The sequence below is a fragment of the Alligator mississippiensis genome, chromosome 1 (genome assembly GCF_030867095.1).
Source record: "Alligator mississippiensis isolate rAllMis1 chromosome 1, rAllMis1, whole genome shotgun sequence".
NCBI classification, from domain to species: Eukaryota; Metazoa; Chordata; order Crocodylia; family Alligatoridae; genus Alligator; species Alligator mississippiensis.
Window position 1 is genome coordinate 429,711,520 of NC_081824.1, and position 22,643 is coordinate 429,734,162.

Consider the following 22,643-nt stretch of genomic DNA (forward strand, 5'->3'; position numbering starts at 1 on the left):
GGACCAATTTTGGTTGCTAAATCCAGTGGGTTTAATCCTACTGATTTTAAATTACTGAAGAACTGGAGACTGTCTCAGCCCAAACAATATCTTAGGAATGGGTTTTTTTGAATACACAAAATTTTGAAGATAGATTTACAGCACAATCACTCTGAGGCAGAATAGTCTACAAAATATTCTACAGAAAATTTTTTTTAGTGGATTTGTCACCGTCCCCCAAAAAGGCTCAGAGCAACTTGCAATGAAAACAAGATGTTATAAAAACAGATACACAAAGAGTAAGTTATAACTCATGCCACAGACAATACCCCAAAACTTAACCTTGTTTGTTAAAAGTGTGTCCAAATAAGACCTTAAAAATGCTTCTGGAAGATGCCCAGACTGGGGCTCTGATGGGCTTTAATGGGTAGAGAGTCGCAAAGCTGAAACTGTAGAGAAAGACCTACTACTTTGTTTGACAAAAAAAAATGGTGAATGGATAAAACTTGCAGGAGGTTGCTGTCAGCTGACCTTTGGGATCATGATGGAACATAAGGGCGAAGGTTGTCCCTTAGGTATGTAGGACCCAAGCCGTTTAGGGAATTATAGGTCATAACCAGCTCCTTGAATTGCATCCACAAAGCCACTGAACTCTGAATCATGGGATAATGTGGTTGTGGAGACTTGCCTTGGTCAGAAGGTGGGCTGCTGCATTCTGTGCCAGCTGTTGCTTCGAGATGGTCCTCAGGAGCAGCCCCACACAGATAACATTGCAATAGCCCAGCCTCAAGGTTGCAAAAGCATAGACATCCCTGGCCAGATCTGTAGCTGAAAGTCACAGCCTTCTCACCAGATGTAGTGGGTGAAAGGTGCTCCTAGTTACTGCTACAGCTTGAAAATTCAGGTACAGGAGCACCCCAAGGCTATGAATCTGAGTGATAAGGGGAGGCTGAGCACCATCAGTGATGGGTTTCCCAATTCCCCCTAGTCATGAGGTCTTTCAGTCACCATCACCACTGTTTTGTCTGGATTCAGTTTCAGTTGGTTCATTTGTATCCAGTCCCCAGCTGTAGAGAGTGGTAGCCTCAATCCCCCAAGATGACCCTTACAAGCCAGGATGGGCATGGGTTCAGTTCACAACAGGTAGCCTGTATCTTTCCCCCAAACACAGTTTGCATTGGTGGGTAACAGCAATTAAAACGAATCCATATAAACCAGATGTGATGGAGCTCCTCAAACTCAAGACTGCAACTAAACTGGCAGTCCCCGAGCCATGTTGCATGCAAGAGATTTTTGTCTGTACAGTAGGTGACAAACTCATCACCGCAGACTGTGGATGACTCAGTTTCTGGGTGGAGGCAAACTGGATTTATCAGGCCATACTCTACCCAGAACATTTCTTCCAGGTGGTGCTTTGCAAATGCAGTGGCAGTGGAGAAGAAAGCCTCTGTATTGTTGCTGCTGCCATGGTATAGTCCTTTAAAAAGGATCTATCCTGTAATCAATCAGCTTTTGCACAGATTAGAAGCTACCTGCACTCAAACCATCTATCTGCCTGCTTCAGCCATCTCAGCACTCCCATGTGCCAAGGAATCTGTGCCACCACAGGGGTGGGACCGTATGTCTGGGTGTCGCTATGTCTATGGCCAAGGTCAGCATGCTGTTTTACAGTTGAATCGGGCAGAGGAGCTGTCAGGGTTGGTGGGAATATCTCCTAGAGTTCTGGAATCCCGCTGACTCTGTGTATCTCCAGTGTCGGACAGTGGCATCTTAACAACGATGCTCCCTTCCCTCTCTACCCAGTGACTGGAATTCCTGTATTTGGGCAGCTACAAACCATAAGTCCAGTGCATGTCCCACCTTGTATTAACTCTGTTTTTTATCTGGGATAACCCTGTGATTGTCAAAGAGGCCATGGCATCCTGCTCAAACCCTGAAGAGATAGCCTACGTGTGCATGTTGAAATCAGCCAAGACAATGAGTCTGGATGTCCTCAATATTGCTTCCAAGAGAAGCTCAGCTAGCTCTATTAGGGGATTTGGTGTATGGCAGGGTGGCTGATACACTAACAGAATCCCCAGTCTATCCCTGGCCTTCAGCATAAGTTAGACTTGTTCTGTGTTGGATAAGTTGGGCATTGGCTGTGACCCCCTACATTCACTGAGACAGGAAGAGGACAGGGGAATAGCAACAAAGGCAGCAGAAGGCTGCAGGTAACGGGGCTTAGCCACCACCCCTGCTCCAAAATAATTTTGCCATGGCCAGCGACAGCAGCAGCACCACTGTCACGCCCCACCACTGCATACAGTCCCAGTGTGCTCTGCTCCCCCCCCCCAATAATATTTTCTCCCATTGCCTGTGGATAGCAACAAAGTGAAATAAGAATACCATATTTCAAATCCAGTTAGAGCTCAAAACCTCTAGATTTGGGAATGTTTCAATGTTGTGAATAGTGTAACTTTGTACATATATTTGAGTTTTACTGTAATTTTTATGTTGGGATGTTGTTAATTTTTACTTTAATCCTGGTGATGTCCATGAGGATGTCTAATGACAGAATCCTCCTCTTTCATTATGTTAATTTTTGCCTAGGATCAAGCTCTTAAAATATGTACTTTGGAAGCTTAACATTTGTCTGAGCACACAGTATGGAGTTTGAGATGGATTAAATATTTGCGATCTATGGTGATGCAGTTTACTGTAAATTATAAATGCATTAATTTGAGTCTGTACAAATTTAAAATGTGTTAAGTGTCGGGATTTCTTGTTTATAGAAATGATGGCAATGGTCTCTTAAACGTATGATTGTTTTTATTCACTTTGAGATGCATGAAATTTATGGAGAAATTTGGCAGACAAGGTTCCTTGGGCGAATCTGATATCGTTTATTAGACCAACCCAAATAGTTGGAAAATAATTATTAAGCAAGCTTTCGGGTTCAAAAACCCTTTGTCAGGCTACTTCCTTAGCCTGACGAAGGGTTTTTGAACCCGAAAGCTTGCTTAATAATTATTTTCCAACTATTTGGGTTGGTCTAATAAAAGATATCAGATTCACCCAAGGAACCTTGTCTGCCTATGTCCTTAGACCAACGTGGCTACAACTTACACCCTTGTAACATTAGAGAAATTTGTGCTTTTAATTATAGTATGTATAACAGGATGTTGGGACCATACAGATGTGATTGAAACCAGATGAAAATCCTATTCTATAACAGATTGGACGATGGCAACCAATTTAACATTTATCCAGGCGTGAAATAATTTAATAATCTTTGGTAAATCAAATAATGTGTTCCAGAACGTCTTCCTTGCATTGCAAATGTGTATATGTGAACATTTTACATCTAAATCCTGTTAATTGTTGATACCAATTTAGTATGATTTTATTGACTGTCACTGCTTTATGTTTGTGTTGAGAAAAATGTCACACTTAATGTTTGGTCCCACAGAGCCTGTCTATATACTGCATGGCATACTATATACCAGGGGTGGGCAATTATTTCAGTTGACAGTACTCTTCATGAGTTTTAGTGAGCTTTCAAGGGCTGCATACACAAAGTCTTTCAGAAGATATCATTTTAACAAATTAGAGATAATAAAATGCACAAAAATCATATATTAAAAATCAAGCATCTACTATAACATTTTAATTTTATTTAAAAACCTTTTGTCCTGATTTATGTTTGTTTTGAATATTCTATATAGAAGCAATTTGCATAATTGCTCATAATACTCTTGTTCTTGTATATTGTGTGTGTGAGGGGGTGGGGTAGAGTGGAGACATGTGAATGTATGCCAGGCTGATGGCTGCCCATGCACTAGTTCCCAGAAGCCAGCTGGGGATTGGGGGGGCGGTAGAGGGCAAGTGCAGCAGAGCTTGCCCAGGTGGTGTAGGGCAGGTGTAGTCTGCCCCCCGGCCCACGTTCAGCTGGCAGCTGCCCCTGTTATGCTCCACAGGGGTCTAAGCCCTGCCTAAGGTAGCCTGTGCCATGCTCCCACCTGTATCTGCCCTGCATCTGCAGATAGCCCTGGCCCTTTCCAGTGCACACAGCTTCCTGGCTGGACTGCTCTTGCTGCTGCTGTGGTGGCCCAGGTACTGCTCAGATCCTCCCACCCCTGCTCCTGTCCTTGCTGTGCCTCTCCAGGCAGGGGGACTGCAGCTGGGTGGTTCCTGCCACACCGTGTGGGGCTCCAGCTTCCCACCTGCCTTTTACCCACTTGACCACTTGCAGGTGGCTGCTCTTCATGCCAGGCAGGTGGAATGGGTGGAAGGTGGTCATGAACTGGAGGCTTGTGCTCTGGAATAGGTGCCACCTGGCTGCAACTCCCCCCACCTACAGCAGTACAGCTGGGGCAGAAGGAGGAACTCCTGGAGGCAGGGGGAGCTGGGTAATACCCAGGTAGCTGCAGCAACAGCAGGAGCAGCCCTGCTGGGAAGCTGGGCAAAGTGGCTGGGGCTATGCCATTGGCTGGCACAGAGCAGGTGGGGGGTGGTAGCAAGGCATGGGCTTCCCTGGGAAGGAGCAAGTGGGGAGCCCCATGCAGAGCACTGAGGGGGCAGCCACAGAGTGGACACAATCAATTGGTGGCCTGGATTCAACCCATGGGCCATATTTTGCCACTCCTGCTATATACTGTACTATATACTAGTATGGCATATACTATGTACTATACACTGTTGAGCACTTTTATTTCTATTTTTGGCTCACTGTTAGTTTGGAAACCTTGCTTTCGACCTTGTTACCATGGGTAAACGTACCAGGAGTACAAAACTCCAGTTGGCATCGTGCTCATGCTCATTGGTAGTACACAAGCCTTTCCAGCAAGTCAAGGTTGTGATCCTTGGGAGAAATCATTTAAAATATTGTATTTTGAAAAGTGATTTTGAATAAATATATTGTAGGGTCACTAGTTGGTTGCCTTGTAAATGCTGTGTAGCATGTCTTAAATTAACTCTGTATAAGAGTTAGCTTATGTATAAGTGTATGTTTAGTGCTTTTCTTGACTGGGCTTGTAGTGGAGTACAATGGAAGACCTAGAGCCATCACTGGTATTTAAGTTATAATAGGATATTTACATTCTGTTTTCTAATTGTACCTTCAGATATTTAATAGTGATTAGTGTCTCTCAGTGCAGAGAAAAACAAAAAACCCCTTTATACTCATTGTCAATCTGACTGTGGGGTAGGGGGGGAATCCTTTCAGATGTCAAATATGGCCATCTTTTTGACTTTCTAAGCAGAAGAGAGACCCTGTAGCCAGATGCCTGGAAGGTTTGTAAGTGCTTGCAGGAGCCCCGTCATACTCAAGTCAAAAATCCTATCTTTAACTGTGACCTATATCTAATTCATCAGGAGGAGAGCACACAAACAGATGGGGATGGGGATTGCAAGGAGTGGGGCTCAGAATAACCACAGCAACAACAGGAGACGATAAAGTCTTCCAACTTGGGTGGGGTGAACTGAGGAAATCTTCCCAGCTCCTACAGGCCACCAGCAAAAACCTGGAAGTCCTGGGATTACCAGATATGACCAGCTTTTGTAATGTTGGAAATGGTTATTTCCTCAAAAATGTGTATGTGGCTCAGTACTTCATTGACTTGAAACATTAAATCATCGTTCTTGAGACACATTTTTGAGTCATTCTGCCATAGGTTTTCTGTAGGTTTTGTTTTTTAAACAACGAACTACTTTTGGTTTTTTCAAATTTACAGCACAGCGAAGTACAGCGTGGTGACGTTTCTACCTCGATTCCTGTATGAGCAGATTAGAAGAGCTGCTAATGCTTTCTTCCTCTTCATTGCCTTACTGCAGGTACAATTGTATTGTTTTCCCTTTTAATGTCTAAGGAAAACTGCACTGTAACTATTCCAGTCACTGCTCAGTTGCAAAGAATTTTTTTTTTTTTTTAAAGATCGACCATCTTGAGCATAATACTATGCATAATAGTCACTATCCTCACAAATGTGAGGCTCCCTGTATATCTTACACTGCAATTAACGTGTTAATTGTAGCATAAATGTAAGTAGTGAGGATGTGCCCAATTTAATACTCTCTAAAATGGCAAAACAGCCCTCAAAATGGTCTAAATATAATATAGATAATTTTTTATGGCTGGTTCATATGGCACCTTCACTTGAACATGTCGCAGGTTTGGGACTGGGCCAACAATCAGTGGTCACCAGGGCCACTTTGAGACCAGGTGCAATCTCTGTCGGGAGCCAACAATCAGCTGATTGTACACGTTCAGGCTGGAGTGAATTGGGCTGGTTAGAGACCCCAGTGCAGTCCCTGGGCCAGAGATAACTATCAGTCGATTGTTGTCCTGGCCCTGGACATATAAGGCACCCCAGCTTTCAACTTGCGAGTGCAGGGGGAACCTAGGATCATGTTTTCACACTGCACTGACAAGTAGAAAGAGCACGATTTGGGATGTTATCCCCATTCCCAAATTTGCACCTCCTGCCATAGATTCATAGATGTTAGGGTCGGAAGGGACCTCAATAGATCATCGAGTCTGACCCCCCCATGCATGTGTGTCATAGCAGAAGGTAGGTGCAGATGTTAGGATTGGGCATTAGATCCCATAATTCCTATTTAAATGCACATGTGACAGTGGTACATGATATATAACTTAAAACATCTTTAAGTAGAGATTTTTCAAAGTTCTTTGCAAAATGAATTCAATTTTTATAAAAACATTACTAATATCAGTGTATAATACTGTAATAGTAACCAAAGAAGTTATGAAAAGGAAGTTAAATTTATTTTTTTTTAACGCAGGTGCTTGTAAAGCTAGGTTGTTTTGGTTCTAATGGTCCAGTTAGCTGATACAAATGAAGTCAGTAGAGCTATATTGATTTAATTTAGCTAAATGAATCCAAGCATCTATGCCTTGGAAGGAGTGAAAACCCTTTTAACTACCTGAATCCAAGATGACTTTGAATTTAGGATGACCCCCCCCCCCCAATAATTAGATAGTATGCATAGAAAATTTAATTAAAAACATTTTTTTTCATGTAAACAGTCTAATTATTGTGGGGGTTTACCCCCTGTGCCTGGGCCCCTGTTTTCTGTCCCTAGCCATGTGCCTCCCTCCACCCTTTGCTCCCCTATACCCATGTTGCCCCCAGGTCCCTGCTCCCCTGGTACCTGCACCCCTTCCCTTCTATCTACCCTGCTCCCCCCACCTTACTTTCTACAATGGCTCTAGCTCTGACTCTAGCTCCAGGGCAGTCAGCAGTGGCAGCCCTAACCCTAGTTCAGCCTGGCCAGGCAGAAACAGTGGTGGCCTCTGTGGGCCCTGATGGGTTGGGGCTGGAGCCAGACTAGGAGCCAAGGTCAAGCCAGAGCCAAGGATAAGTGGCAGTAGGGGCTAGCAGCTCGAAGGCAGTGGGCTACATAGTCTTCCCCATGTTTTCCCTTCCCCCAGGCTGCACACCATGCGCCCCCACCCCCCACCATGGGATCTCCCTCATGTTCCCCACTGTGTGTCCCCTTCCCTACTAGACAAGGTGTCTTGGCCCAGGGCAAGCAGCTTAGCTGTGGCTTGGCACTGGGCTTGGAGCCAGAGCCACAGTAGCCACCTGCTCCAGGCTGCTACTCAAATATGAGGCGTGTCACGTGCCCCCTCTCCTCCCCCCCCCATTTTGATTGATTGGCAAACCTTGTCTTGGATTCAAGTAAATATGGTAATACAATTCTGGAAACTTCTAAAATGACCTATACTTGCTTTTCTCATGAAACTTAGTTCAGATAACTAAACCTTCCATAACTAGTAGCAAATGCTATATAAACAACCGAGGAGATGCAAACCTTTATTTCTCCTGTTTATGAAACTTTCATTGTTGGTTTTTTTTAGTGTCATGCTATAAATTTCTTATTGAGGTGGGACTGATTATGGTTCAAGCAACACCTTTTGACTAGTACAGTTCTATCAGAAACGTCCATAGGGTGCATGGGATGGAGGGGAAAAAAGAAACTTTCCATGTAGTTGTCCTTGTTTTAAAGCAATAGCTGTCTGAACTTGGGCAGGTTTTTTTTTTCTGTACATCAGAATGATTACTTTCATACATGAGTTACTACATGACATGTAGGTAATGAGATTAATGTTTCATCCTTGATGACTATTATTTTAGTCCCATAACTCATTTAATAACCTTATAACATTCTTAACTCAAACTCATTCTAACTGTAAATAACCTGCATAAAATAGTTTGACTCTTTTTTTTTTTTCCAGCAAATTCCAGATGTGTCTCCAACAGGAAGATATACTACCTTGGTGCCATTGATATTTATTCTAACAGTTGCTGGCATCAAGGAGATTATAGAAGACTATGTGAGTACAATTTACTACTTTTGGGAGATGGTTGGCTTCAGACAACAAAGTTTGTAAGGATCTCAGAAAAATGCATTTGCTGAATCTATAATCAGCTGTTACTTTGCCCTTCCCCACATAAATAATCCATTATTTTGAGAGGAGTTTAACTGAATTAATAGACCAGTATCTGAGGTCCTGTCATTACTTGTTACTTTATTTTGCTTTTGCATATAGCAGTTCAGGTGTTTTTTGAATAATTGAATGCATCTGGACTTGTGTTATAAGTATACAGTAGGAATTGGAATACTTGCTTCTTACTGAAGGCAAGCTGTGAACTGGGCAATGAGAAAAAATGTATTCACGTTATATAAGAATATCTGAAACAGCATTAAAAATATGCAATCATTTGATTGCAAGTTTTTTTTTTATAGCTAGTCAATATTATTTACAGATCACAGAGGCTCGGAGTCAGATGTAGGTGAATTTGTCAGGTGAAGATCTGCCCTATAATACAGTCATTCAGATAGTTTTATTGGAGGGTTCCTGAATTTAAGTTTGTTTTATGCAGTATATTTAAAAGGAGATTTTTTTTCTATGTTTTAAAATGGAGACGTTAAGACATTTGTCACACTCAGTAAAGCACAACTCTCTTCAGTTCTTCCATGTGTGTAAAACTTTCGGATAAAGGTCCAGCTTTTCAAAATGGCTTCATCGTTCCCACCAATTTTTGCATTTTCAGTTCTTTGCAATGTTGTGGGGATTTTTTTGTTTTTGTTTATTTTTTTATTTTTTTTTTTTTTCAAACCCAAAAGCTCCTTTTTTCATCCTGCACTAGTTGAACAACTTCCCTAAACTAATACTCCGGTTTGTGCATTTACATTCAAGAGTCTCAGCATAAAGTCATTCCTTACAAACTATCATTGTGAAAAGATCAGTGTACAATATTATTTGCAAAATTTGACTTGGAAAATGCTCTGAGTAAAAGCAACATTGCTTGCCCATAAGCAATTAATGTAAGGATGTGGTAATAAGGGAAGTGGTATGTCCTTTTAAAGTGACAGATGTTTAACAGTTTGAGCAAACTCAAGATATTGCTCTAAAAACTCATTAATTTATAAAACAGTGAGATAGATACTTGGCAGGGGTTGGTGAAAATCAGAATTAAAAGAAAGCAGTTAGACACTGCTAATTTGAATTTTAATTAAATACTTAGATGTTTAGCATTGGTATCTTTGAAGGATGACATTCAGAAAGTCTGAAGATGATGATGAAGGCTTTTGATGCGTTTATGGAGAGCAGTAGCCTTTGGAAAGCTTCCAAAGTTGTCTTGTAGGTAAAATTCATATTATTCTGGAAAATATAGCATTTTCATTAATAAGAAGTAGACCCTCTTGCTTTCAGATTTTTCTGTAAGTAGTACCATAGTACAACTTTTGCCTTTGAAATAAAGGAGAACTCAGTAGCTGGTCTTTCCTGTCAATTATACTGGGACGCAATGAAACAGATGATGCAGGGTGCTAAAACAAATTCACATATCTGTAAAAGCTGTACATTGAGTTTTGGTGCTCAAACAGGGGGTCTCACTGCATAAACTGTCAAGCTATAAGTCGGTAAAGTTTAGAGTATTCTAGCTGTGATACTCCAGAAAATGTGAATGCCCCAAAACTTGTCTACCATCTCTCCTAACTGTGCATGTGTCCAGTAAGATATCACCAAAAGAACCCCCTTACCTCTAAGCTATATATACTTTCAGTATGCATGCTTACATAAAATAAGACCACTATTTTATTTGACCTATGTGCCCCATTCCACCTCCACCCCCCCCCCTCCCAACACTTCAGGTCTGATTAGCACTTCCCTGTTCCCCTCCCCTGCCACTCCAGGTTCTCCTGGCCTGTCTGCTTGCCTCTCCACTCCCCTCCCTGCCAGCTGTTCTGGGGGGCATCTAGACTGGGGGCAAGGGGGTGCTGCCACTGTGATTTTTTTTTTTCCCCCCCCCCACCCCCTTCACCCTCAGGCAGGGAGGTTGGGGGGAAGCCCTGCTGCTTGGATGGTTGGGGCATATTCCCTACCACCAAGCTTCCCCAGCAGTGGTGCAAACTTGGGCCTGCGCAGCCCGGGCCGCCCAGCCAATCGCTGCCTGCCCTCTCAGCAGCGCATGCAAAGTTGGTTAGAAGCATTGCAGAAACAGACAGACTAAGTCTTTTATTATATTAGAATATTTACTGCTGCTGCTTCAATTGGAGGTCCTATAGTTTACAGTTCTCAGTTAAGAAAAGTTTTCATCCATTTTTTGACAAGTGAGGAAAATGAAATGGAAACATTTGGAAATTTTAGTGAAGAGCCTTTCCCTGCCTTCTTTCAAAGTATTTACTTGTATTCTTCATCCTTTTTGTCTAGAAATGCACTATTGTTTGTTATGCTTTTATAACCAAGGCTATAAGGTAATTTAAGATAAAACCTTTCAGTCAAATTCTTACTAAGTTTGGATTGAGTTGGTTTAGAGTAGGGGTGCTCAACCCCCAGTGTGTGGAGCCATGCCATGTCACCTATGGGGATCCTTATGGGTTAGGAATTTTTGTAGTGGAGGGAGCAGTGGATACTCTGTGGCCAAATCTAGCTCTGCTGGGGCCAGTGCTTTGCAGGAGGATCAGGGCCAGGCTCACCCCTCACCTATGTGGATCAGAATGGGCTGCTCCCAGTTGTCCTCCTCCCCTTCCTCCCCACCGCTCCCTGCACATCTGGATCAGGGTTGGGCTGCTGCCTACCCTGTGCCCCTCCCCATGTGGATTAGGGTTTGGTTGTATACCTGCTGTGTTCGGAACAGGCCCCTACCACACCAGCCCCACGTGTCATATTGAGCCCTCTGGCCAAATGCAGCCCACAGACAGATCTGCCACTGGGTGAAAAGGTTGGGTACCACTGGTTTAGAGGGTGGTATTAAAATAAAGGAAAAGGAAGTGATTCCAGGCGTGGGGGAGCATTTTCCTGGGAGAGACAGGTAACGTTTCAGAACAAAGTGTGGTTATTAGTCAAAAGATCTTTCAGGTGACAGTTTTTTAAATACTTGCTATATCAGGATTTTTGTTCATTTTGTTTTTTGCATACTGCAAAGTTTTAGCACCATAATGTTAATGCCTTCCAGGTTTGTCATGTATGTTTATTTAGTTTTTCTTATAACGTTTTTGGAGGCAAAACATTTAACATTATTATTTGCTGCTGTTGAGGAAAGTATAAGGAGCATATTTTCAGCACAGTGAATACCTCCTTTTTAATTTAGACATAAATAAGGCAATATTTGTGTGGTGTTTGCTGAGTATAAAGTTGTGTAAAGCCATATAGATAGTCTAACTTAATGATGAGAGAGAGAGCTGCCCCAGCCTTTGTTCCTTCTCTTTGTGGCATGTTCTTTCAACTGTCAGACTATTCATTTGGAATCTTTTTCTGTGCATAACCAAATGTTTGTGTTTGGTTTCACCATAGAAACGACACAAGGCAGACAGTACAGTAAACAAGAAGAAAACAATAGGTAAGACCTTTAATTTAATTAAATTTTCCTTTAACAAAATATTATGCAAGAGGAATGGCATGATTCAAGCAATTGACAAGAATAATTATTGTAAAACCAATCCTTAATAATTTATTAATGAACTCTAGTAATGTATTTTTTATGATTCCATAAGCAAAAGAATGGGTCAAAGTAGTAAATGCATGACTATGAACATTAGGTGCTGCTCAGCTCTAGGATATTGTCTGTTGGTGTAAATGGTAATTAGAGCTTGTTGGGGAAAGAAATGTGTGGGATGTGATGGTGTCTAGATGCAGACACCTATTTCTCTTGAACCCAAAGATACATTTATATAATCTTAATTGAAAAGCCTCCACAAAAATGCATGCAAAAAGATGATAATTAATGTAACCATTCTTTACTAATTACTTGGGTTTATTTCTGGTTTTCTTTTTTGTTTTTCTTCTCAAGTAATAAAATATTCTCAATAAATGTGAAGTTTTTGCTCATCTTTTAATTTTAGTTTCCCAATGGTATGGAAAAAATAAGACATGACTAAAACAGTGAGGGTCAGTTCTTTGATTTGGCAGTGAGACATAAATAGTAGGCCTAATCATAATAATTTTCTCCCCCTTCCTCTCAACAGCCCTTCCTTATTAATTTTTCCATTAGAGGAAATACATAATAAAAAAGCTATTTGGAAACTTCCAGAAAGCAGAGAGTTACAGGATCATCCAAGTTCCAATTCTGTTTGAGAGGCAGAAGTTTGCTGCTTTAAAGATTAGGATCGTACTCCCTGGATAGCATGACTAAATCCAGAATCCACAGACAAAGCCAAAAGATTTCAGCACATTCATGTGCTGGACAGCTCCTCTGTTGCTCTCCCCACATACAACCTGTGCTGTTTACAACATAGTTGTAATGTTGTAGCATGGATGGTCTACCAGCAAATTTTTCTCATGTAAAGTAATTATAATAAATCTGTTAATGTGTACCACTGACAGTTTGTATGCATACCACAGTTTGGGAACTGCTGGTCCAGGGAATATGTGAGGAGTAAGGCTGGTTTAGTGATATCTTTTATTGGATCAGCTGTATAGTTGGGAGAGATGGTAATCAAAGTGCTCTTCCTTGGGTCTGGGAAGGAAGCAGATGCAGCCTAAACCAAACAGCCTGATATTTAGCTTATGATATATTTGTTTTCTTCCCTGAAAAGATTGTCTAACATATCTCCTATTAACTGGTCCAGTATAAGCTGACTATTAAGCTGGCCCAGTTAAAGATATCACCAAACCAGACTTTTAATAACCATTTACAATAGGGCAGTTTGTTGGGGATTCTTTTTAAAATGTTATTTAAGTAGGTTTCAAAACGAAATGTTTTAGTCCATTAAAAACTTCTAACCATTATGTTCCAGCTAAAACAATTCAACACATGAGGTGTAAAATCATTAATTGTTTACTAGTAGCTATAGACCTGAATATGCATTTTTGGACAACAAGGGAAAAAAAGAACAAGTGAAGGAGCAAATAATGACCAGAAAATCCCTTCTGGTTCTGCTCCTTCTCAGACATGTTCCCTAGAAGCCATGCTGGGAGAGATGTTGGAGCAGTCCTCTTTCAGCAGTCAGTATCAAGGTGGAAGGAAGGGTGGGGGGGAGTTAATAAGACCTCCTCACGAAGTTCTAAATAAAATATATGTTGTCATGTATTGTGGGAAGAAACCATATAAAATTTGAAACCTTTTATAAATGGATAAAAATAAATCATTTAAGGGCTGGCAAATCCAGCTTGGTGTGTTAGAGATAATCTGAACAGTTTTAGTAGGCAAATGTGAGAGAGATTTAAATCCTATGTAACTGAAGAAAGTGTTTTGAATTTTAAAAGAAACCATTCAGGGACCAGTCTTCAGTTGAATTCATGAATATGAACTGTTTTAAGTTAATCTCATCATTTCTCTGTTTACAGAGGTTGTTTTAGGTCTCCTTTTTAGGAGTAAAGAGTCTGTACAATCTGGAAATTTTAATCCTTAAACACCTTAAATAATATTTCAGTATCACATTAAAACAGTTAAAAGAAAAATTTAAATGTAATCTCTTGGTAGTGTTTTTGTACACTGTAATTTGCCAATAATTTTAAAATCTGTTGTATTCAGAAATAGTATCAGCTAACAGGCTTCCTCCTGAAGCTATATTAAGGCTTACTTGTTTTTAGCTGTCATATTGTTACTGCTGATTTCTTGCTTTTTAATGTTAGCTTCAAGGTTTGATGAGACGGAATAAACAGGTTGAATTGGGAGTGTAAGAGCAGAAGAGAAGCTTTTGTGTTCTTTTTGGCCAAATGACTGCTATGTTTGCAACCTACTTTGCATAATTAATTTAAAGTTTTCAGCTAAAGATTACTATAGAATATTGTATGCAAAGTGAAATCATAATTAACACTTCACATACTATTTTGGGAAAGGATTATAATGATAATATGGATTGATCAAGCAAAAGGGAAGGTAGAAAGCTGTATTCTAAAGAGCATAAGCATGTGGAAGTGATTAAATATGATTGTAAGGTTAAGGAGTTATAATCCTCTTTACTCCTTTGTGGGGGAAATTTTCATCCCAACTTTTTAGAAATACTTTGGATTGTTTCTGGCTTAATATTTTAGTTGGACCTTGGTAAATACATTTTCTGTGCTTTAACTTTTTTGGGCAGTGTAGATCTTCTTGATCTCTGATATTTATCCTGATTTTTAAATTATTTTCTTTTCAGTTTTGAGAAATGGAATGTGGCAGAATATTATGTGGAAAGAGGTAAACAGAAGTCTTCTATTTTTAAAATGTTTTGAAAATATTTGCTTTTGGATGATCCACTCAGAACACCATAGAGTTACTAGTAGCTCGGTGCTACCTAAGAATTTCTCAGCAACGAGCTGAATTTCTTCAGCTGTCCACTTTAAGGGACCTTTTTAAATGTTTTTCTCTGCTGTAATGAAGCGAAATACCCAAATATAATGCCAAAAATTGGGTCTTAAGTCCTTTTGAATGGCTGTTAGCTATTGTGTAGTCCATTTGCTATTAATGCTTTTTAAAGCATAGATTTGAGAATTTTTTTGCACCTCTGTCAGCTTTTGTTTTCATTTTGCATTCCATAACATTTAAATTGGTTCTTCTACTGTAGCACCGTCTTAGAATCCTAGAATCATAGAAAATTAGGGTTGAAGGGACCTCAGGAGGTCATCTAGTCCAACCCCCTGCTCAAATCAGAACCATCCCCAACTTTTAGGGTTCATGTGGGTTTTTAGTGGTGCATATATGATGGGTTTTCACAATACTCTTGCACAGGCAGCTAAATGTTCCTACGTAAATTTTTCCATGTTAGTCAGTGGGATTACTTGTGTTTGTACTAGTTGCAAGATCAGGTTCCATGTTCCTTAGAAGAGTTTATAATAGATATTGATAGCTCTGTGTGTGCATCTAACACATGCTGTTATAACTTAGTTTTTTAACTGGGGATGTAAAGCTGAATTTTGACTTTCTTTCCTTTTAACTTATAGCCTTTGCATTATACATGTGAAAGATTTTTTAATAAGTATTTCGTTTGAGTCACAAGAATTTTTGTTTATCCATTGTTTTGTAATGATTACTCTGCTGCATTTAATGTGTATATGTTTTTAAAATATGAAAACTGGTTGGCTATAATAGCTTTTAACAAAACCAGGCTACCATTAAAGTCACTGGAAACAAGGTCAGGTTCATTTTCTGAAACAACGATACCATCTGTTTTTGAAATTGTATGAGAAATGACATTTCTAGATCTGTGACATTTTCAGTTCAGTAACTCACAATCTTCATCACCAAGAACAGGTGGTCTGCTGTCATGATGGGAACCATGTAGGTGTCTAAACCTGGGATCTCTTTAACATCTGCAACTCAGATTGAGGGTAAAAGAAGCTACTGGTCCACAGCATTTCTAGGAACAGGTGCTGGAATTTCTCTTGAAATGTGAGAATAGGAACAAGTTTTGGTCCTGTCTAGCACTAATTCTTGTTATCGCATGCTAGAGTTTCTGCTGATGTTCAGTGCTTGGGAAAAGACAGGCAAAGGGTCAAGGGAAGAAGAGAACGATGAAATAACATGGTGAAGAAAGAAAAGAGGAGAGAAGAGGTCAGAAAAAACGGGAGGAAAATGGATCATATGTGAAACAAATGAGAGAGAAAAGTAAAGATGAGAACTCATTTCACTGGGGAAAATACCTGTTGTCTACAAAGGAGAGTTTCAGATCTATAGAAGATCTAGTTCAGGCTAACTCAACAAGTGGGCAGAGTATTTTACCTTTCCATATTAATCTTACTCTAACTTGGTAAAAAATAGAAGCATGAACCTTATTTTTGAGGTAACAGTTTGTGTTTCGTCTGTGGCATGTGCTTTCCCTTTGTTAAATGTTTGAAATTATACTCTGACATCACAAGGGTTCATTGTGAAGAACAGTTTAACTAACCAGATTGAACTCAAAAGAATCTCTTGATGGTTTTTTGTATGATGCAGTACTTTTCTTCTTTGCTTGAAGGGGTTGGTTGACAAATTAACAGTTTGGATGTACAGTCTGTTCATGTTTCTTTCTTTCTTCCTCCATGCTGCTGCACTTCTGTCCATGTATCAATAGGTGGCAGTCGGAGACATTGTGAAGGTTACCAATGGGCAGCACCTTCCAGCAGACATGATCATTTTATCTTCCAGGTCAGGTATACTGAATGAATGAATGGAAAATGATGCTTCTGTCGAACTGAGGTTTTAAATTATTATTTTTCTAGTTGGAAGCATAAGTTTTTTAAAAACTTTAAATGGTACTTTTTTTCTTTCTCCCACTGTAAATATTATAGCAAACATTATGGCATTATATGCCAACAAGATCCATTTCCTTTATTAGAGAAATAAATTCTCTTAATTGTTCACAATGCAAAAGAAATGATGTTGCAATTTCATTCAAGAACCATCAGGCAAACTGGTTTTCTAATTGGTGGTGCTTATACATGCTTTAATTGAAGTAACATGTAAGTTGGCTTTTAACAAATTTTGTCAGATGTGATATTGGTTTGATAAAGCAATTTGACTACACTCTGCACTCCTCAAGGAGTGTCTCAGAGTATTTTGAAGCTAAGTGCTTTTGGTGTTGATCAGAAGTATTTATCTTTAATACTATTTCCCTTTGTTAATGTCGTTGAATAATTTTCAGCTGGTTCTCCTGCTCTTGATGTCCTCCCCCAGTATGCATGTCATATTCTAATACACAGGTGGGTAATTATTTTGGTTGGAAGGCCACTTAATGAGTTTTTTGGTGAGCTATTGAGGGTTGCAAAAGTAGCCCCGTCCCTTGACAGGTACTTCACCCCCTGGTTGCCATCTTTGGCCTGGAAGTCCTGCCCCTAACCCCATACCTTTTCTACTGGAAGTCCCTCCCCTTCACCTGGAAGTACTCCTTTCTGAACCAAAAAAACCCAATTCATATACTAAAAGTCAAACATCTACTAGAACTTACTTTTAACTAACTACAAAAAATATTTTTGTCATGGTTTGTGTAGTGTGTGTGTGTGTGTGTGTGTGTGTATAGAGGCGATTGCATAATAGCTCAAAAATAGTCTTACTCTTATATATTGTGGTTGGGTGTGTGTGTGGGGGGTATGGTTGGGGTGGGATGTGTATGTGGGGTTTGTGAGAGGGTGTGGCTATGTGGGGAGGCATAGGGTACATTGCGGGGTGTGTATATATGTCGGGGGGGTTGTGGGGTGTGAGGGGAGGTGCAGGGGCTCTGGCAACCCCCCAAACACTCCCCCTGTGGTGCACAGACCCTGCTGCTGTGGTGGTGGGAGCAGCAGGTGGGGGCCCTCAGTGCTCATGGCCCATGCAGGTGCTGCCACCCAGTGGCATGTGGCTCCAGCCAGAAATGTAAATGGCAGCAAGGAGTTCAGCCAGGCCAGCTTGCCTCTATCATGCAGGGCTCCCAGCACTCATGTGCCACTGGGGGAAGCCCCGTGTGATGGAGCTGACTGCCGTTCCTGCTCTCTGCCACTGCAGAAGCAGGGTGCGGGGCTCCCCGCCACTTATGGCAGAGTCCTAGCAGCTGCACATGGTGGCAGGCAGTGGGGAAAGCAGCCGGATCCATTATGCAGGACTTCCTCTGGTGGCGCGTGAGTGCTGGGAGCTGCAGATGCATCGCAGAGAGCCCCACATGATAGAGGTGGACTGCCCTGGCTGCACTCCTTGCTGGCATGTGCAGCTCTGGCTGGAGCCACATGCTGCTGGGCAGCAACATCATCACAGTCTGTGAGCACCCTGAGGGCCCCCACCTGCTGTTGCTGCTGCCACTGGAGGTAGGGGCTGTGTGCCATGGGGGAGTATGATGAGGGGCATCCCCACAGCTCTTCCATCCTCCCTCGTGCCCACACCTTGGCCACTTGAGTTCTGCGCTCTCCCCAGCCACATGCTCCCTTGCCCTCTGCTTGCACCTACTCCTTGTATCCCTGCCACTTCCCTACTTGCAGCAGGGAGACAAGGAGTTAGGTGCTGGACACTGAGGAGCTGAGCATGTCCCCTGGTGGCTGAAGCAGTGGCAGCAGCAGCCCAACCTGGAAGCTATGTGCTGACTGGTCTGGGCCCTTCCACGGACAAGGGTGGGAGCACGGTACGTGGGCTAGTTGGGGTACAATTAATTGGCAGGTGCCTGCAGGCCAGGTGAGTTTGCCTGGTAGGCTGGATGCAGCCTGAAAGCTGTATTTTGCCTGCCTTTGTTTTTAATGTTATATTTTCACTACAGAGTTCACTCAAGTTACTGCTGGGGCATGTGGGCAGTAGACTGCAGTCTGCCCCCACTCCAGAGCACACCATCACTGCTGCAAGATCCCAGGCCCAGAGAAGCTCCCCACCCAGCTGTCTACCCTGCCGGTGCTGCTGGGGCTGGTCCCCATGAAATTCTTGGCTTGGTGCTGTCAGCCCCATTGCTGTTGTGGTCTTCATGGAAACTGGCCACAGCGATGCATGCATGGGCTGCTGAGAAATGAAGTCCGCTGAGGGCCCAATCAAGTTTGGGGCAATGCTTAAGTTAGAACTTAAGTGAACTGTGCAGTGGAGACAACCCTGAAGATTCTTTCCTTCCTCCCCCAAGTCTCTATTTCACCCCAAAATCAGAGGAGGCGGCTTAGTGGCCACTGCTACTTTAAGAGGAGTGGCAGTGTAAAAACACCACAAACTGCTGTGGTCCTCAGGTGCTGTATTTCCCTCCTGGAAAAGGCAACAGTTAACAGATGCTCTCACTTCCAAACTTTTTCTAACTTCCCTTTGAGGGAGCAGTGCTCTCTTTTAGGTAAATGGATTGTAAAAGGTAAAAAGAAATATCTAAATTCTCAGAAGTCTTTTAAGGATTGGAGGAATTCTGTTTTTTGGCATCCCCAACTTAGCAGACCCTCATTTCCCTTGTGGAACTCTCTCTGGAGAATATTGGTAACTTAATCATAATTCAAGTTGGTCAGCTAAAAGTAGGGGTACCCGAAGGGCCTGTTTTTAAAATAGGGGTCAACTACTGTATTTACTTGAATACAAGGTGACCTTCCCAGTATTTAGATTCTGTATATGATGAATTTATACATTTGTTACAGTGTTCCAGGTATAGAATTTAATTATTGGAGTTCTGCCTTGAATTTGTCCCCCTTCCACTGCTACAGCAAGGAAAATAAATCTGGGGGTCAGGTTAGCCCTCCTGCACTTTACCCCCCCCCCCCCCTTCGGCCCGCCAACTGCATACCCTAAGTAAACGTAACTGTAGTAATTTTTCTGTCAGCAAATCACAGGTTCCTATAGACTTAATTCATTCAGAATTGATGCATTTTGACTTTTTTGAAACTGCTGCAAGTTTTAGCACAGGTACTTCACAAACACACTTTTAAGCAGCACTTTTGCATCTACTTATATGAGTTATGCATGATATTAATCCAGAGCCAAAAGGCTTATGATCCACCATAGAGTTCATTGGCCTGGGCCCCAGCAGAGTCAACAGTGCTTCAGTCCATGGTGACCCCACAGCTCAGCACTGCTCAGTATGTGTGTACTCCAGGCACCCTGCCCCACCTACAAAGGATCCATGTGCTAATTAGCCCCCCATTCATGATTCGGACTGAGTGTTCTTGTCATGAGTTCTGGGATCCTTGATCCTCCAAAAATTTCTATGCAGATGAGGTGCAGGCAGCCTGGTCTGGCTCCATCTCATGGAGGGTGGGGCCACACTAATCACATGTGAAAGGCTGAGAGAGGCGGGTGATGTGGGGATTCTGGGTGAACTGTTTCGGGCCCTGCTTGGTGATGGTTTGCCAGACATATTGGCTAGGGACATAAGTTCCACATAACTCGGTTTAAGTGATCAGAAACTGGTTTAAACCTGTAACAGAACATAAGTTCAGTGCACATAAACCAGTTTCAAAGTGGCCAAAACTGGTTTAAGATAAACCTGGTTGAATGTAGTATCAGACTTAACTGATTTGTGTCAAACCAGCATTTGCAAATTCTGTCCCAGATCCTTTCCTGGCTCAAGTTAAACCAGAGTCCTCCAGCATCCCAGCCCTGGGCTAGACTGTGATCTCTGCTCCAAAGAGCTGGGCTGGCTCTTCCCCTCTGCTCTCTAGCCTGACTGGGTGTGTGGCCAGAGGCATGCCCCTCCCCCCCCTTAGGCAAAGGGAGCAGGGATGGGGTTTATTTCCCCACCTCTGCTACTGGGGGACTGTGCCCTCTGTCACCCATTTTTCCAGTGGCAGGGGAAAGGGAGCATGGTCAGAACTAGGTGGCTTGGTCCCCACCATCCACTTGCCTTGCCAGTGGCTTGGGCTGTGGGACTGAGCTGAGCTGAGCTGACCTGTGTTTGCTGCTGAGGGTGGAGGCAGAGGGCTAGACTGGGCTGGAGGAACGGGGGCTGCACGGCCAAATTATTCCTGTCTCTGCCACACCCAAGCTGGGTGGGGCTGTCATGGAGCCCTGGGTGGGGCTGTCATGGAGCCCCAGCCAGCTTGGAAGGACCCTCTGGGGCCGGCCCATGGGAGCAGGGCCCTTCCGAGTGGGTTGTGGCTACATGACAGCCCAGCCTGGCAACACAGGTGAAGGCTGGCTGGGGAGCAGGCTTCCCGGGACAGCTCAGAGGTGCTGTTGGGCCCTGAGCCTGGCAGCTGCCACCACGCCTGCTGTTCTGTCCCACTCACCTCTAGCTGCCACTGCCATGCCATTCTGGGTGTGCAGGTGGGAAGCTTCAGTCCTGTGACTTCTGCCCAACACGTGGAGCTCTGGCTCGAGCTCCCGGACACCTTGGAAAATGGAAGGTGTCCAGGTGCAAGGCATCTGGGAGCTGCAGCTAGAGCTCCACATGCTGGGCAGAAGCTGCCAGGTCTGGCAGGGCTGTTTTTCTCCCCTTGCCTCCATCTGCGACTTCTGCTTCTGCTGCACCATGCAGTGCCATTTGGGGCAGGAGGAGCTTCCTTCAGCCCGACAGCTTCAACCTAGCTCCAGGAGCTCCAGTTCAAGCTCTGCCTGCCTGGTATGATGAACAGCTTCTACAGGCAGAGTGCATGGAAAGCATCTGGGAGCTGGAGCCAGAGCTCCACGAGTTGAGCTGAAGTGGTCAGGGTGAAGGAAGCTCCCTCTGCCCCAAGTGGTGCTGCACGGTGCGGCAAGAGCAGAAGCTGCAGCTGGAGGTGAGGAGAGAGAAAAAGCCCTGTTGAGGCATGCCAGCTTCCCCTCGCCTCCAGCGTCTACTCCCCCTCTCACTCCTGCTGCTGGGCTCTCATTTAGAGAAAGCAGAAGCATACTTTAAGGCAATATTGATCCAGCTCTTTGCTTCCCCTCCATTTGGGAGGAGAACCCCTGGTTCTTAGGGCACTAAAGTGGTGGAAAATGTGGGCAACATCCCCAACAGGCCCACCTACCCAATATACAAGAGTAAGACTGTATTTTGAGGTATTATGCAATCACCTTTATATACACTATACAAACGCACACAAATCAGGAAAAAAATATTTTTAAAATACAATTAAAATAAATTATAGTAGATGTTTTGATTTTATTTTTAGTATACGATTTGTTTTGGTTTCTTTTTTCTAGTACAAGATGGCAGCACCCTCCCTGCCAAAAGGAATACCTTAGGGGCAAGGGAAGGGACTTCCGGTGGCAAATGCCAGGGGTAAGGGGGTGGAACTTCTGGTCCCAAGATGGCAACCAGGGGGCGGGGCACCCATCAAAGGACAAGGCTACCCTTGCAGCCCTTGACAGCTCACCAAAACTCATTAAGTGGCCTTCCAGCCGAAATAATTGCCTGCCTCCTGGTTAAGAAACACTGCAAGCTTTAAGGATAATTGTTGATAAGTGAAATATTGAGTTTATTAAATAATGTGAAGAAATGAAGCAGAGCATCTTTTAATAGTCTGGATAGGATGTGTACTTAATGTAAACCTCTTTAAACCTCTTTGCAGGATATTGTGTGTTGACTTCTTTGGGGGAAGTGATTCTCTTAACAGATGGATTTAGTAATTTTTCAATTAAGTAATTTTCATTTGCACCTGTATAAAAATTGCCTTCATACATACTCAGTATTTGACTTCTTTTCCATACAACGTACAACTGAAGTTAAGTATTTTAAAGTACTAATGCACTGTAAGTAATTGTTATATAAAAACTTATAGATTGACAATTTTCCTCTACTACTTTACAGTGAACCTCAAGCCATGTGCTATATTGAAACATCAAATCTCGATGGAGAAACTAATCTTAAGATACGACAGGTAAAAATCTTGGTTGAATTTTTTTTTCTTTGATATT

General features: G+C 42.5%; 1 protein-coding gene across 4 annotated transcripts in view; it reads left to right on the forward strand.

The window, feature by feature from the left end:
- Positions 1–22,643, forward strand: part of ATP8A2 (ATPase phospholipid transporting 8A2) — a 555,201-nt gene that overhangs the window by 77,844 nt on the left and 454,714 nt on the right. For all 4 annotated transcript variants that reach the window (XM_014595931.3, XM_059720367.1, XM_059720374.1 and 1 more), the window contains 6 exons: positions 5,694–5,793; positions 8,219–8,317; positions 11,783–11,828; positions 14,569–14,609; positions 16,462–16,535; positions 22,537–22,606. In XM_014595931.3, coding sequence (XP_014451417.2) covers positions 5,694–5,793; positions 8,219–8,317; positions 11,783–11,828; positions 14,569–14,609; positions 16,462–16,535; positions 22,537–22,606 — 430 coding nt within the window. The remainder of the gene's footprint in view (positions 1–5,693; positions 5,794–8,218; positions 8,318–11,782; positions 11,829–14,568; positions 14,610–16,461; positions 16,536–22,536; positions 22,607–22,643) is intronic.